General features: G+C 52.1%; 2 protein-coding genes across 7 annotated transcripts in view; both read right to left on the minus strand.

The window, feature by feature from the left end:
• Window positions 1-212: 212 nt before the first annotated feature.
• Window positions 213-10,334, minus strand: LOC126580007 (progestin and adipoQ receptor family member 3). 2 transcript variants are annotated; one of them, XM_050243830.1, is made up of 5 exons: window positions 9,795-10,334; window positions 4,127-4,702; window positions 3,841-4,029; window positions 3,510-3,681; window positions 213-1,198 (listed from the first exon to the last, which is right to left on the minus strand). In XM_050243830.1, exons 1-5 carry the CDS (start codon window positions 9,903-9,905, stop codon window positions 1,137-1,139), a joined length of 1,110 nt encoding a protein of 369 aa, XP_050099787.1. In that variant the 5' UTR covers window positions 9,906-10,334; the 3' UTR covers window positions 213-1,136. The 2 variants fall into 2 exon arrangements, with proteins under 2 accessions (XP_050099787.1, XP_050099786.1); XM_050243829.1 differs by lacking the exon at window positions 213-1,198 and adding an exon at window positions 1,597-2,081.
• Window positions 10,335-10,940: 606 nt separating this feature from the next.
• Window positions 10,941-12,500, minus strand: part of LOC126580012 (ubiquitin-conjugating enzyme E2-17 kDa) — an 11,361-nt gene continuing 9,801 nt past the window's right edge. For all 5 annotated transcript variants that reach the window (XM_050243838.1, XM_050243839.1, XM_050243842.1 and 2 more), the window contains exon 7: window positions 10,941-12,500. This exon is cut by the window's right edge and continues 2,090 nt beyond it. The gene's annotated coding sequence lies outside the window, so the exon portion shown is untranslated.

Genomic DNA, 12,500 nt, shown 5'->3' on the forward strand with positions numbered 1-12,500 from the left:
GGAGGTTTGCTAGTGCGGTTGTTTTTGATTCCGTTAGCAAAAAAAAAAAAAAAAGGATTGGCTGGCGTTTTATTTATCCACACAATGTACAGGAGTTCTTTTTACATCTTCTCTTACTGTATGTATATTCTATATCTATATCGTTTAGACGGAAGCATGAAGGGTATTTAAAATCCCTCCTCGATCCCCCCCCCCCCTCCCCCTTTTCCCTTTTATTCTAAAGCACTCTGTAAATTGGCTGCTACTGCGTGACAACCTGTGTTCACTCCAGAGGCGATACCACACCACGATCTGCGATCTGCGATCGCGGCATCTTATCTGCCTTACGCAGTGCTTCTAGACGACGGCGAGAATGAGCCGAGAATTGAGAGTTAAATGTCAAATCCCATACAAATTTTAACATTTCTCCTTCTCAATTCTCTATTCTCGGGAAATTCTCGCTGTCGTCTAGATGCACTGTTAGAGTCATATCATTCTTTCTCTCTCTCTCTCTCTCTCTCTCCCTCTCCCTTTCTCTCCTTGGCCCCATTTTTCCCCTTTATCTCCTCCTTTCCCCGGTAGCGGGTGATCTGTGAAAATGAAATCTTTTCCGTGATACGCGGAGGCGATTTTACTTGTGATGTTTACTTGTGCTCCTGCTCCGGTCCACTAGTCGGTCGGTGCTGCTGCGGTGTTGTATCTGGCGATCTCGGAACAGAGCCACCGCTGAGGGGACCAGGGAGAAGGAGGCTGGAGAGGTCGCTGAAGCCTCTCTGAAGGGGCCTGGGACTGACTCTGAGGGGAATCGGAAGGGGCTAGGAAGGGGGATGTGGAATAGTGGACCAGCATCGTGATGGGAGGCAGCACACCAGAAGCGAATACTCTAGCCATACACCATCTAGAACCGCCTGGCGCCTTACTGCCTCCCACGTACTCTCATTCTCTTCTTCTCTCTCTCTCTCTGCTGTGCCATCTTCCAACCATTATACGTTGATCGCGTCCACCGTCCTCGTGGAGAGTGAAGTGAGTTGTTGAGTTCTCCCCTTTTTCTCCATCGCCACCCTTCCCGTTTCCCTCCCTCATCCTAGCTCCTAGGATAGCTGACTACACGCACCTTAGGGACCTTACAGTAGGCTCGGCTGCGGCCACCATCGCCGCTACGCCATCTGCACACCGGCGGCGCAGCCGTGAATCATCCGGAACTCGACGTACTTCATGCCTGCCGGCGAGATGAATTGGATGAATTGAAGATCAGGAGAACAGCGAACAAAAAAACCCACAATGGAAGGAACAATTTTCGATGGACAACATTTTGGACACGCCTTGCACCAACCAACCAACCAACCAACAAAAACCCTTGCAGGGCTGTCGCGACCTGTAAGAGTGTGTGAAGAGAAAATGTGGCGTGGCGTGGCGTGACGATGCGTGAAGCTGATAAAAAAAAATGGAAGAGAAAACGATGCAGATGCAGAAGCCGGTACGAAGCGGTCCATTTTAAGCGGCAAATGCGCCGGCTGTTCTCGGCAAGGAGCGGGCGATATCCTGCGTTGCTCCGATCGAGCACGGGCGTGTGCATGTGTGTGTGTGTGTGTTAATGAGTTGACTGGGTTGTTATTGCGGTTGCCAAACATGATTACATATATTACGCTATACTTGTTGAACTGTACTGTGTTACACCTGTTTTTCTTTTTCTTCCGACGATCACACTGAGAGCGATTGAGTTGCGTTGGCTCGTTTGTGCGGGATGTGGAATTTGGAGTGGAGTGTGTGTGAATCGTGTAGAAAAGGAATGGGAGGATGGGCGGAATTGGGACGGCGACTCGGACACGAACAGACCGATACAGTGGACTGGGTTAGGTTTGACACTGATGGCGCCTCTCGCCGGTGCAAGGAGCAGGAGAGGACATTGCAAGGAGAAACGAGGGCGAATTGGAGGAACGGGGAAAGGAGCGGCGAGAAGGAGGATCTAGTCCGGGTTGGTCGGTTTTGTCGCGTCTGCACTGCCCTTGGAGGGCGCTCAATCGGCGACCCCTACAAACGATAGCATCTGTCCCGGTCGTCAACACAACCGTTCGTTATAAGGAAGCGGGCAAAGTCGAGACCTGCGGAGAGCGTTGGAAGAGAAGGACGTGGAACGTACGAAAAGACGAACGAGACGAGCATTCAGGATCGGCAGTACCAAAGGGGGGTGGGGGGGATCGCGAAGCGGGTAGTGTTACTGGCTGCCAAAGCGGTCAAAGGAGGTCGCAGGATACAGAAACAGGAACACTACTACTAGTGCGAGAGTGTACTACTTTGTCCATCAAATAAGGGGATATTCGAATTATTTGGAAAGTGCCTGTTTTATTCCTCCGAATCAATTTCGTCCCCTTCAAAGTATGCCAACGGGTATTTCTAGTTAGGGATACCCGCGAAAAAGTCGACTTTAAAAGGATAGCCTTCAGTTCCTTCTTCGCAGCGAGCTGCAATCGGCTCTATCGTTTCAAAACGATGTTCCTGGAAGCATTTTTTAAGTTTTTTTTTAATAGCCAGAAGTCACACAGAGCTACATCAGGCGAAAGCGATGGTTTTGGAACAATGAGAGCGGAGTTTTTGGCAAAAACGTCACGGAGAACCAACGCCAGTCGCTGGTACCAACGTTACCAGTCGAGTTGTGACGCATTTGAGGCCCAAAACATTTTTTTAAAATGCCAATTTAAATGTGCCAGTATCATCAGCAAGGTCTCTAGTTGTTTTTTCAACAAGAAATTTTTAGATCTGTTGAGCGTGATGCTTGTCTATTGACGTTGATGGTCGGCTTCAACACGTTCATGAGCTTCCTGGCCGTCTTTTATACCACTTGTAAACATTTTTATTTAAGTGAGCATTGTTACCAAAGGCTTTCTGCGTCACTCTTAGTCGCAAACCAAATTTTATGCAAATGCTTTGCTTAACAAATGACGAAAAAATTAAAAAAAAAACGAAGAAGAATTCGCTTTTAGTAGCTCACAAAAAAAACAATGATATCTCAAATACTAATTATTATTTTGATAAAAAAAAAAACATGTCACGGTTATCAATCATCGTACTGACAACCTACCAAAAATATGAGAATTTGTTTAATCCTGCATATTGCGTACCGTATCCCCTTATTTGATGGACACAGTAATAAGGAGAGAGAGAAGAAGAAGAGAGAAAGTATGTGTGTGTGTGTGTGTGTGTGAAAGAGAGAAAGAGAGATACGGTGCGGGTGCCAGGGATGTACTAACCAATGTTGTAGTAGTCTCGAAGTGGTCTCGAAGTGGTCAAAGTGACATTCCACCCGCCCGATATTAGTGCCCCTATGCATGTGAGTGTGTGTGTGTGTGTGTGTGTGTAGCAAAAGGAAGATTGTGATGTGATAGTTTCGGGATAGTATCAAAAGCACACAGTGGAGCGTAGAAACAAAACAAAAAAAACAGATGGCGGTGGGAGGTGGTGCAAGGGTGCCGGAAGCTGGATGGTGGGGGGGGGGGAAGGGCTGGAGGGCTGCTATTATTGCTACTGCTTACCGCTGTTGTGCCAGTAGTAGAGGGCCGCCAGCACGATGATGTGCCACAGGTTGTGCGAATGGCCGATGCAGTCGAACCGTCCGACGTACCACCGTTCCGGGATTTTGGCGACGTAGATCAGGAACGCCACCCCGGACAGCGCGTACATCACGAGGACGCGGGGGATGAACAGCTGTAAAGCAGAATGGTAAAGGCGGGTGAGTGGCGTGGTGAGCCTTTGTTACGCATGCAAAGCGGGCGACGACGACGACGACGACGACGACGACGTGAACCTTGGGCATTGCGCCGGAAGGGAGGAGAGGGGTTTGACCCTGAGACCACGCGCCCTTACCTGCACCATGGTGCTTTCGGCGCCACCCATCACGTAGTACCAGTGCAGGGTCGGCACGATACCGTAGGCGGCCCACGCGACGAACGCGACCATTTTGAGGTGCGACGGTACCTGCAGCCGAGGAATCTGCAGCACCATCGCCCCGGTAAAGATGACACCGATCGTGAGCATGTAGAAGTTACGCAACGGCTGCAAAACGGACGGAGAGGCAGGGGAAAACAATCAGAGACAATGGTGCGAAGTTAGGCCAGGATCAGGAGGCAGAACGGGGGAGAGAGAGGCGTACCAGGTTGCACCAGAAGGCGTAGTAGATGCCGCTCATGAAGATGGCCAACAGCGAGAGAGCGATACCGAACAGGTCGAACGTCAGCAACCGATCGTAGCTGGTGGCCGAGTGGCAGGAGAAGGTGTGGTACACCGATGACAGGATCATGCACACCTGGAAGCTAACCAGCAGCATACCGACGATCAGCTTGTCGCTCGGGCCGGCCTGGATCTGCAGCATCGCCAGGTCGTTGTAGGCGAGCGCCACAAACACAAACAGCCCGAAGATGTGGCTCCAGATGTTGACCGTCTCGTTCGTCCACCAGAAGACGCTCTCCAGGCACAGGCGCATCGACAGGTACGTCCGGTAGCCGGTCCGGATGAACGGGTTGAACTGCAGGTGTTCCGGCGCTTCCTCGTAGCTCACGATCCGAGCCTTCCCGGTACGGTCCGGCTTGCCACAGCAGGCGCTACCTTCCATGGTGCTGGTGCTGGTGCTGATGGTGCTGGTGGTGGTCAGCTCGAGCGTTGAGCTCGTGCCATCGTCACCACACTTGGGCGAGGGTGAACCCGTCTCCAGCGACTCCTGCACGATGTTCTGGGTTGGCAACAAAACGGAAAATGAACGAACGAATTATCAAACAAATGCAGGAATGGAATGGGGGGGGTTATTGGCCTCACCGAGTGGCCGAGTCCGGTCCCATTAAGTCCCGAGCGAAGGTTATGGTAATCTGCGCAAAAGTGCAGCTTCAACCCCCGGTGTCGAAGAGGCGGGGGGGAGGTGGGGGAACCATGAGTTGACACATTTGACACGCACCACACAAGTCGAGCCCAAGAGCGAGCTGGCGCTCGCGCTCGCGTCAGCAGCAAATGGAAGGAAACCAAAACAAGCCCCCCCCCCCCCCCACCCCGCACCCCGCTTCCCGTCAACCCCAAAAAACCAAACAACCCTCAACAACCCCTAAGCGTATGCATGGTGGTCGCATTTCATCGCAAAAACATTTTGCGATCTGACCTAGTTCCGTCACCTTCCTGTTGGGGTGCTGCTGCTGTTGCAACAACCTGTCGCGTCCACCCCTGTAAGTAAGGGGTGGCTCCAGGGGAGGAACCAGATCTGCTGCTGCTGCTGCTGCTGCTGCTTTGGTGGTGGTCAGCTGGTAAAATGGGTCAGCTTCAGTCTTCTCTTGGACGGTGCGCATAATATCGCGGGGGGCAGGCCCGGGTACGGGTTATATCGCGGGGGGCAGGCCCGGGTACGGGTTATGTCACAAACCAGCCCCCCCCCCCCCCCCCGGCCCACCCCATTCCACCCGGAGAGAGGGCCGCAGGATGGGAGGCGGCCGGCGGTTTTTCGGGCCAAGGACAAGCCCGAGATGAGCCCCCCGGTGAGACCGCGATTGTTTCACCATTATGATTACGCCACAACATACCATCCCCCCACCCCCCCCCCCCACCCCGCTCGATGGTGGTTCTTCGATCGATGTGGCCCGGATTCGTCCCCTTGCCCGCGACCCTCGCGTGATGGATCGCGCCATGGACTCCGCCGGTTTCCGGGTTCTACACTCAACACACATACACGCGCGCCCGGACGGCTGAAGCGGGAGCAAAAACTTACTCGCAGATAGTTCTCCATCGTTTGCGCCATTGGCAGACTGGATGGGGCCCCGCGCAGGCTGGCTGACTCCAGGAGAATGGCTACCGGTCCCGCTTGGGCCTCTTCCGGATTTTTTTTTTTTTTTTTTTTTTTTTTTTTGATCGGTGACTGACTCGGTTGAAGGTTGACGAAGAATTTACAACGTCGCCCTCCGCCCGCCGCGGGAGGTGTGAAACACTAGCGCGGAGCACTGTACGCCCCGGGTACCCCAGGCGCGTTTGTTACAATTCGAAACGAGGAGCACGCCCGGCGTAACGACACACAACGACGACGACGCAACGAACGATCGATGCCGGGAGGCCTTCCGAGGCGAACTGAAGCGCTGCGCGTCCGCAGCGGACCGGTCTAGGGTTCCCGCCAGCAGAGTACCGCACGTACCGCAAGAAGAGAAGGGGTAGTACGAGCGTGGCCTACGAAGGAAGGGGGGGGGGGGAGAGGGAACTTGAGCGACGCGCGACGATGCGACCCCAGGCATCATAACTTTACGCGAATGTGAAAGTGACAATCCACCTCAAAACAAAAAGGAATGAAAGAGAGAGCAAGAGAGAGAGAGAGAGAGAGAGAGAGAGAGAGAGAGAGAAAATGATAGTGGTCCAGCAAAGGCTAGATTCTATAGGGCTGGAACGTCGGAGCTAAGTCGGTAACAGGTCACTGGACCACACAGCCACAGCCGGCAGCTGCGGACCCAATCCTGTGTGGGAACATGCACCCACAGGTTCACCGGGCGACCACAGGGTGAAGGGAGGGAGTTTCGATCGATCGACAAGATCGCCAGACCAATGGATGGCGCCTACGCGGGTGGTGCGGGTGTTGCGCGGTAACGCTTAGTGCTGCGCGCATTGCGTGCGCACCACACACCGCACACCGGATTGCCGCCATATCCGCAATACGAAGCACAGCAAACCGACAATCTGGTGGCTGGGCATTCCGGGCAAGGTCGTGTGTGGCCCAATCGTGTCGCGCTGGCTCGGTGCGTTGTTCGCACCGCTCGCAACCACCACCACCACCACCAAGCGACGCGGAACCGCCGGGTGCGGGCCGATTCCACAACCAGCCAACCAACCAGCAACCAGCCAACGACTGATAGCCTGGCAGCGATTCGCGCTCATGCTCATGGGGGTGTTGCAAACGCAGCATCAGTCAGCGCCACCATCGATGTGTCGTCATCAAGGGGGCGGGGGGGTGCCGCAACGCAGAAGAATGAAGCAACCGGCGAGCGAGCGAGCGAGCGAGCGCAACACCGGCACACACATTGGGGGGGGGGGGGGGGGGGGGTTTATACTAACGGAAAGGCGTCCGTCTCCCCCCTTCCCTACGCCACGAAAAGGATTCGAGCACCGAGTTTTCGAGCAAACCGGGCATATCTCGACCAGGCTCAGAAAACACACAGCGCCTCACACTCACTCTGTGAGGCACGCAAATGTTTTCTTAACTGGTTATTGGTGTGTTGGACATGGGCTGGCTGGCAGGCAGGCGGGCAGGCAGGCTGGCGGGCTGGATTACATAAACACACCTGCTGCTGCTGCTGTCGGAGCTATACTGGAGGCTGGATGCTGGCAGACGGAAGAACCGAAAGCAAAACCCGGCCGAAAAAAGTTCGCCACCTTCTCGGTGACCTCATTTCGAACGCGCGCGCGAGGGAAAGCCCAATGTATGCGTCGCGCATTCGGAAAGGAAGAAGAGCAAATGGGAGGATTGGTAGAGTGCCATTCATCGTGTATCGTACCGGATTAGGAGGCTAAGGGTTTGCATATATTGCGTATATTGGAACACGGGCAGCCATGGCAGCCAGCCAGTGTATTCTCGGAGTGCGCGGAGTCCGGAACTGGTAGCTTTCTTCGGGGTCTTCCGGGTATGGGATGATTGATGGGCATCGGATCGCAGATTTTGTCTTCTGCCACAAAATGCAGCCAGCTAGGTACACGGTTTACAATGGCAGCTACAGCAGCAGCAACAACAACAACAGCAGTTAATCAATCAATCATACATACTACATACGAGTGATTACAGCATCACAACACAGTGAAACAGGACTACAGTGGTAGCCATTCGTATAGCCGCCGGTAGTTTGCTCGAGGATTCGCTCAACTAGCTCTCAAACTAGCCATCCTTTTTTGTTTCATTTGGAATTGATACTAACGGCGGGGTTTTTTTTTTATCGTTCTTTAGCACACATGTTGCCGAAAAATTTGTAGGACTTTTTTGCGAAAAAATATGAGGAAAATTTAATTTTGCCACATTTAATGCCACATGGACATTGTCACCTTATAAAAAACAAGTGGGTATTTTTTTTCTTTCAAGTGGGCATTTCTAAATAAATCCAAAACTATAATTTGCCATGCGTTCTGATTAGATTTAATGAATTACCTATTTAATTTCAGTCTAACCGTCGTCAGTGGCCCGACTTAAACTCGAACTATTTTTAATTGACAAAAAATGCGTCTGGTGATTGCTGGTCCATCTATATTTTCTTTCATTTGCCCAAAAGATTGCCAATTTCTGGCTGATTCATGCTGAAACTGACTGTTTGTCCCTTAGGAAACTATTTTCATCGTATTCGATAGAGGCTTGGGCGCCCTTTTGAATCTTTTTCGGAAGCAAATTATGAAGCTTAAAATTCTAAAGCTTAAAATAATCTAGAATCGTTCTACTATTGAACAAACAATACAACAAATGAACAGGTTTTAACACATTTTGCGAAATAATTTTGCTATTTCACTGCGGCTATACGAATGTCCAGTTTAAAACAGCTGAAACCGGACGATTACCCACGACATATCTAAATAAAATTAAACGTGTATGCTAGTCACATGTGTAGTAACACAATAACTGTTTGATACCGTAAAAAATCCATCCGTTCGTTATTGATTGCCATTTTACTCCTAAGCCTCCTAAGGTGCGGCTATACGAATGTCTACCACTGTATAGGCCAGGCGGCACAAAACCAAAGCCACGACACTTTTCTCGCTGCGCCGTTTTCTGCACGCTGCGAGCGTTATTGTTGCCCCCCCCCCCCCACCCCACCTTTAAAACCCAACCAATCTCCCATTAGTCGCTCGTCCCACCGCCAACCTCATCTCTCGGCGCGCAGCTATGTTTGCGTAGTTCGCAACCCCACTTCTGGCACTATCACGCTATTTGCTGCGCTGTGCCACTGCTGCTACAGCGCGTCAGCGGTTTCTTGTGTATGTGGGCCTTTGTTGGCCGCACAAAGCAGCAGCAGCAGCAGCAGCCCCATACCGAATCGGCGAACACTCGGCGCAATCTTTGGCGAATGGTTCGCGGTGAGCGATGGTAACCAACAAAGCAACACCAGAGCATAACACCCCCAGGAGCGTGGTGGAGGATCGAGTTTGCTCTCGTTGGTGGCGAGCGCACGCTAGCAACGACAATGGTTCCGCGATCATCATGGGACCATTGTCACAAATCAAATCTAATCGAATCCCTCCCCCGGGTGGCACCGCACACTCTGCACGATTGTGGCCGTCGCGCGGGTCCGTGGGGTCCGGGACACGCGATCGAAGCAGCGCCGGGAGCAGAGCGGACACGTTTGTGTTGGACGGGAGTCCCACGGCCTCGGCCAGTCGCCCAAAACACGTGCCATCTCGTGATGCGCGCAAGATGCGCGCAAGATGCGCGCTCGTAGCGACGTCCACGACGACGACGACGACGAGGAACGAGAGCGTGTTCCGTGTTTGGGGCAATTGATGGCAATCAGCGGGCACCAGCGTCTAGGGCATTCCAAGGCACTACACTATTGTGTGCGCCGTGCCGCGTCAATCGATGCACAAAAGCTCCTCGACGACGACGACGACGACGACGGCGGAGAAATAGGAAGCGAATAGGCTAAGGAAATCAAAATTAAACGGGCCACGAGACGGGCCACGAGCCCTTCAACAACACGCACGCGATTGGCACGGAGCCCTTTAGAAGAAGAAAAAAAAAGCCCCCCCCCCCCCCCCCCCCCAAAGGGCAGGACGTAGTCCAGCGATCACCGAAGCTGCGAAGGGTGCCGAGTTGTAGGAGAAGGACTTACCGTCGTGGCAGCGACAGGATACCACGGTTGCCGCTGGTAGCAGTGGGTGGTGCCCTTAGAATCCGGCGGCACCGGCAGCAGCAGTTCGCCAGCCTTCCATATCTCGTTCATCTCGGTCCGGGTCCGCGTGGCTGTTTCCGACACAGACAGGCAGACGCAAACTTGAGGTCACTTTGCACAACGTACACGATACTAGAGCGTACGCGCCCGCCGCCAACCACAAGAACAATCTGCGCAAGAAAGGATAGTGTGCCCCCTTTCCCCCCGGGGGGAAATAGAGAGAAAGTGCGTCTCGAGTGTCTCAAGCGTGATGATCGTCTCTCCACTCTCTCTCTTTCTGTTTTTCTCTCCCTCTCCGTCAGCGGTTGCTGATTGTTGTCGGTAGAAAGTTGGCGCCACTTGAAGGAAACCTCCGGGGACGGGGCTCGCTTTTGCCAATAAGCACTTTACCTACGGCACACACCACACAAACACACACACACGCACACACGCGGTAAGGAACCAAGGAGGCGCGCGCGCGCGCGTCAATTCCAGCCGATCGCGCCGGCTGTCAAAGGGAAAATGAATGCTCCCTCTAGAGGCGCCGGTACTGGCTCGCGTACACACCGTGCAAAACGACTACCGGCCTTGTGTGTGTGTGTGTGTGTGTGTGTCTGCGGTTTGCAATGGTCCATTCCACCGCCCCCCCCCCCCCTCCCCACACTCACCTTTAATTGCGCATGTGTCTCTCCGGTATGTATGCACGGTTATGCTTGTGATTTCTCTCCGCCAATAACGGCTGGCGCGCGATCAGCGAAACGAATGCCCATCATGCACCCCCGCCCCCATTTCCTGGTGTGCACAGGTGCGTGCGGTGGCTCAGGTTGGCGGGGTTTTAACGGTGAAACATCGCCAAATCATCGCCCTTCCATCCACACACGCGCGCGCTTGCCGCTGCGCTGTCCTTTTTTATGCTTCAAGAGATTTCCCATTACTCTCTCCCTCTTTACACGGTTGACATTCCAAATGAGGGCAAATAAAAAAGGGCAAACCCTTTTTTCTTAGTCCATCCGCCCAGCAAGGACTTTCGCTCAATCCGCGAGTCGAGCGAGATTCCGAGAACACAGCCGTGGCGACGATGAGTTTTGCTGGGCTTGCTTTGTTCGGTCGAGTTTTCTTTAGTTTATTTAAATTTATTTGACTTATAGAAAAGAAAAAGAAAAACGATTCCATATCCTGTGAGTGTTTCTTTTTTTTTGTGTTGTCTGTAGTGTTGTTAGTTGTTGTCTTGCTGATTACGAGCTCACCTAACACGCCTGCTTCCTTCCTCGGTCCCTTTCCGGTCTGTCTCCGCTACCGTTCAACAACTCCGTCTTCTTCGCTCATTATCCTGCTCCTACAAGCCACTTCAAGCGGCCTTTTGCCTCCCTTCTCGTGTCCTGGCGGAGGCTCTTTCAGTGAATCGAGCAACCGCACGACCAACACGCTAGTATCAGTCACAGGCATTTACACGCAAGCACACACACACACACACACACGCGTTGCACTACTCTATTCGATCGCATTCAAATGAGGCCAGATCCGCGATCCACGGGCAGCATCAGAACGATTTTCCGAACCGATGAAGGCGAGAGAGTGTCTGTGCTTGCGTTATGTGCCAGTCATTTTACTTTTCGCGTTCCCCATCCTACCCCGAGCTTATCCCCCCGTCTTGTTGTTTCTAGTGTTTTTTTTTACTTTTTTTTTGCTTCTTCCACCATCTGCAGCGTAACACAACGATAAGGACAGTAGCTCCAGCAGCACCAGCAGCAGCAACAGCAGCATCTCTTCTCGCACAAATGGACGATCACTAGCGTATGCGCTTCACGAGTAATCTTCGAACCGATCACATTGAGAGAACTTTAGCGGGATGGTGGGAGGGGGTGGGGGCGGAGATACAATTTTCCGAACACCAGAGGCAGCACGTACGCACATCTACTCATCGACGTTGCCATCGTTATCCCGTATGATTGATCTACTATTAGCAGCAACTGTTAAAATATGCGTTTTTCGTACTTCCATCTTTTGTCCAATATTTTGTGTTGCTTAGTTTTTTATGCTAAATTGGGCGGGCGATTGAAGATGATGGAAAGAGATATTAGAGAGGAAGGGGAGCCTGTGTGATTCATACGATCCCCACTGTCCATGCCACGTAGAAAGGGTGGAAATGCATGTGCCAATCGTTCAAGGCTTCTTTTAAAACCGACAGGTAATGGCTTATCATTCGATCTTTTCCTTTTTATCGCGCATCGCAATGTGATGATTTGAAACACAGCGTATTGTGCAAAAGTTGCACGTGACTGTCGTCCTGTACTTCCATCATTATGACCCGTGACCAATAAATGTGAAACAAACATCGTCTCAAAGAGGTGAGGATTAAGCATTATCCAGTATTAAACCAAAAACAAGAGACAGAAAAAAAAGGGTCAGGGCTTCGTATTTTGCAATCCTGTTTGCAACGTTTTGCATGTTTTTTATCTTCATCTCTTTTCTTTCATAACCCTTTTCAAAAGGGGAGCTTGTGGAATCGATCGACCACTGTCCAGTAAGGGTAGGGATAATAACTGAAACCCAGCATATTCACGTTGGCAACAAACATACAAGAATCGTTGCCCCAACCCACGCGGCAACCCGGAATTAAAACCCGGAAGTGTAATAGCTCTTATAATAGCTCGCGCGAGGTATGCG

This window comes from Anopheles aquasalis, chromosome Y, assembly GCF_943734665.1.
Source record: "Anopheles aquasalis chromosome Y, idAnoAquaMG_Q_19, whole genome shotgun sequence".
Lineage (NCBI taxonomy): Eukaryota > Metazoa > Arthropoda > Insecta > Diptera > Culicidae > Anopheles > Anopheles aquasalis.

Bases quoted from the DNA above. Each gene is read 5' to 3' on its own strand.
- LOC126580007 (XM_050243829.1), bottom strand. From the start codon at position 9,905: ATGAACGAGATATGGAAGGCTGGCGAACTGCTGCTGCCGGTGCCGCCG. The intron at 4,030-4,126 runs GTACGCCTCTCT...TCCGTTTTGCAG, and splicing joins ACGCCTTCTGGTGCAACCTG to CCGTTGCGTAACTTCTACAT. The intron at 2,082-3,509 runs GTAAGCAGTAGC...CGCTCTCCGCAG, and splicing joins CTACTACTGGCACAACAGCG to GTCTCGACTTTGCCCGCTTC.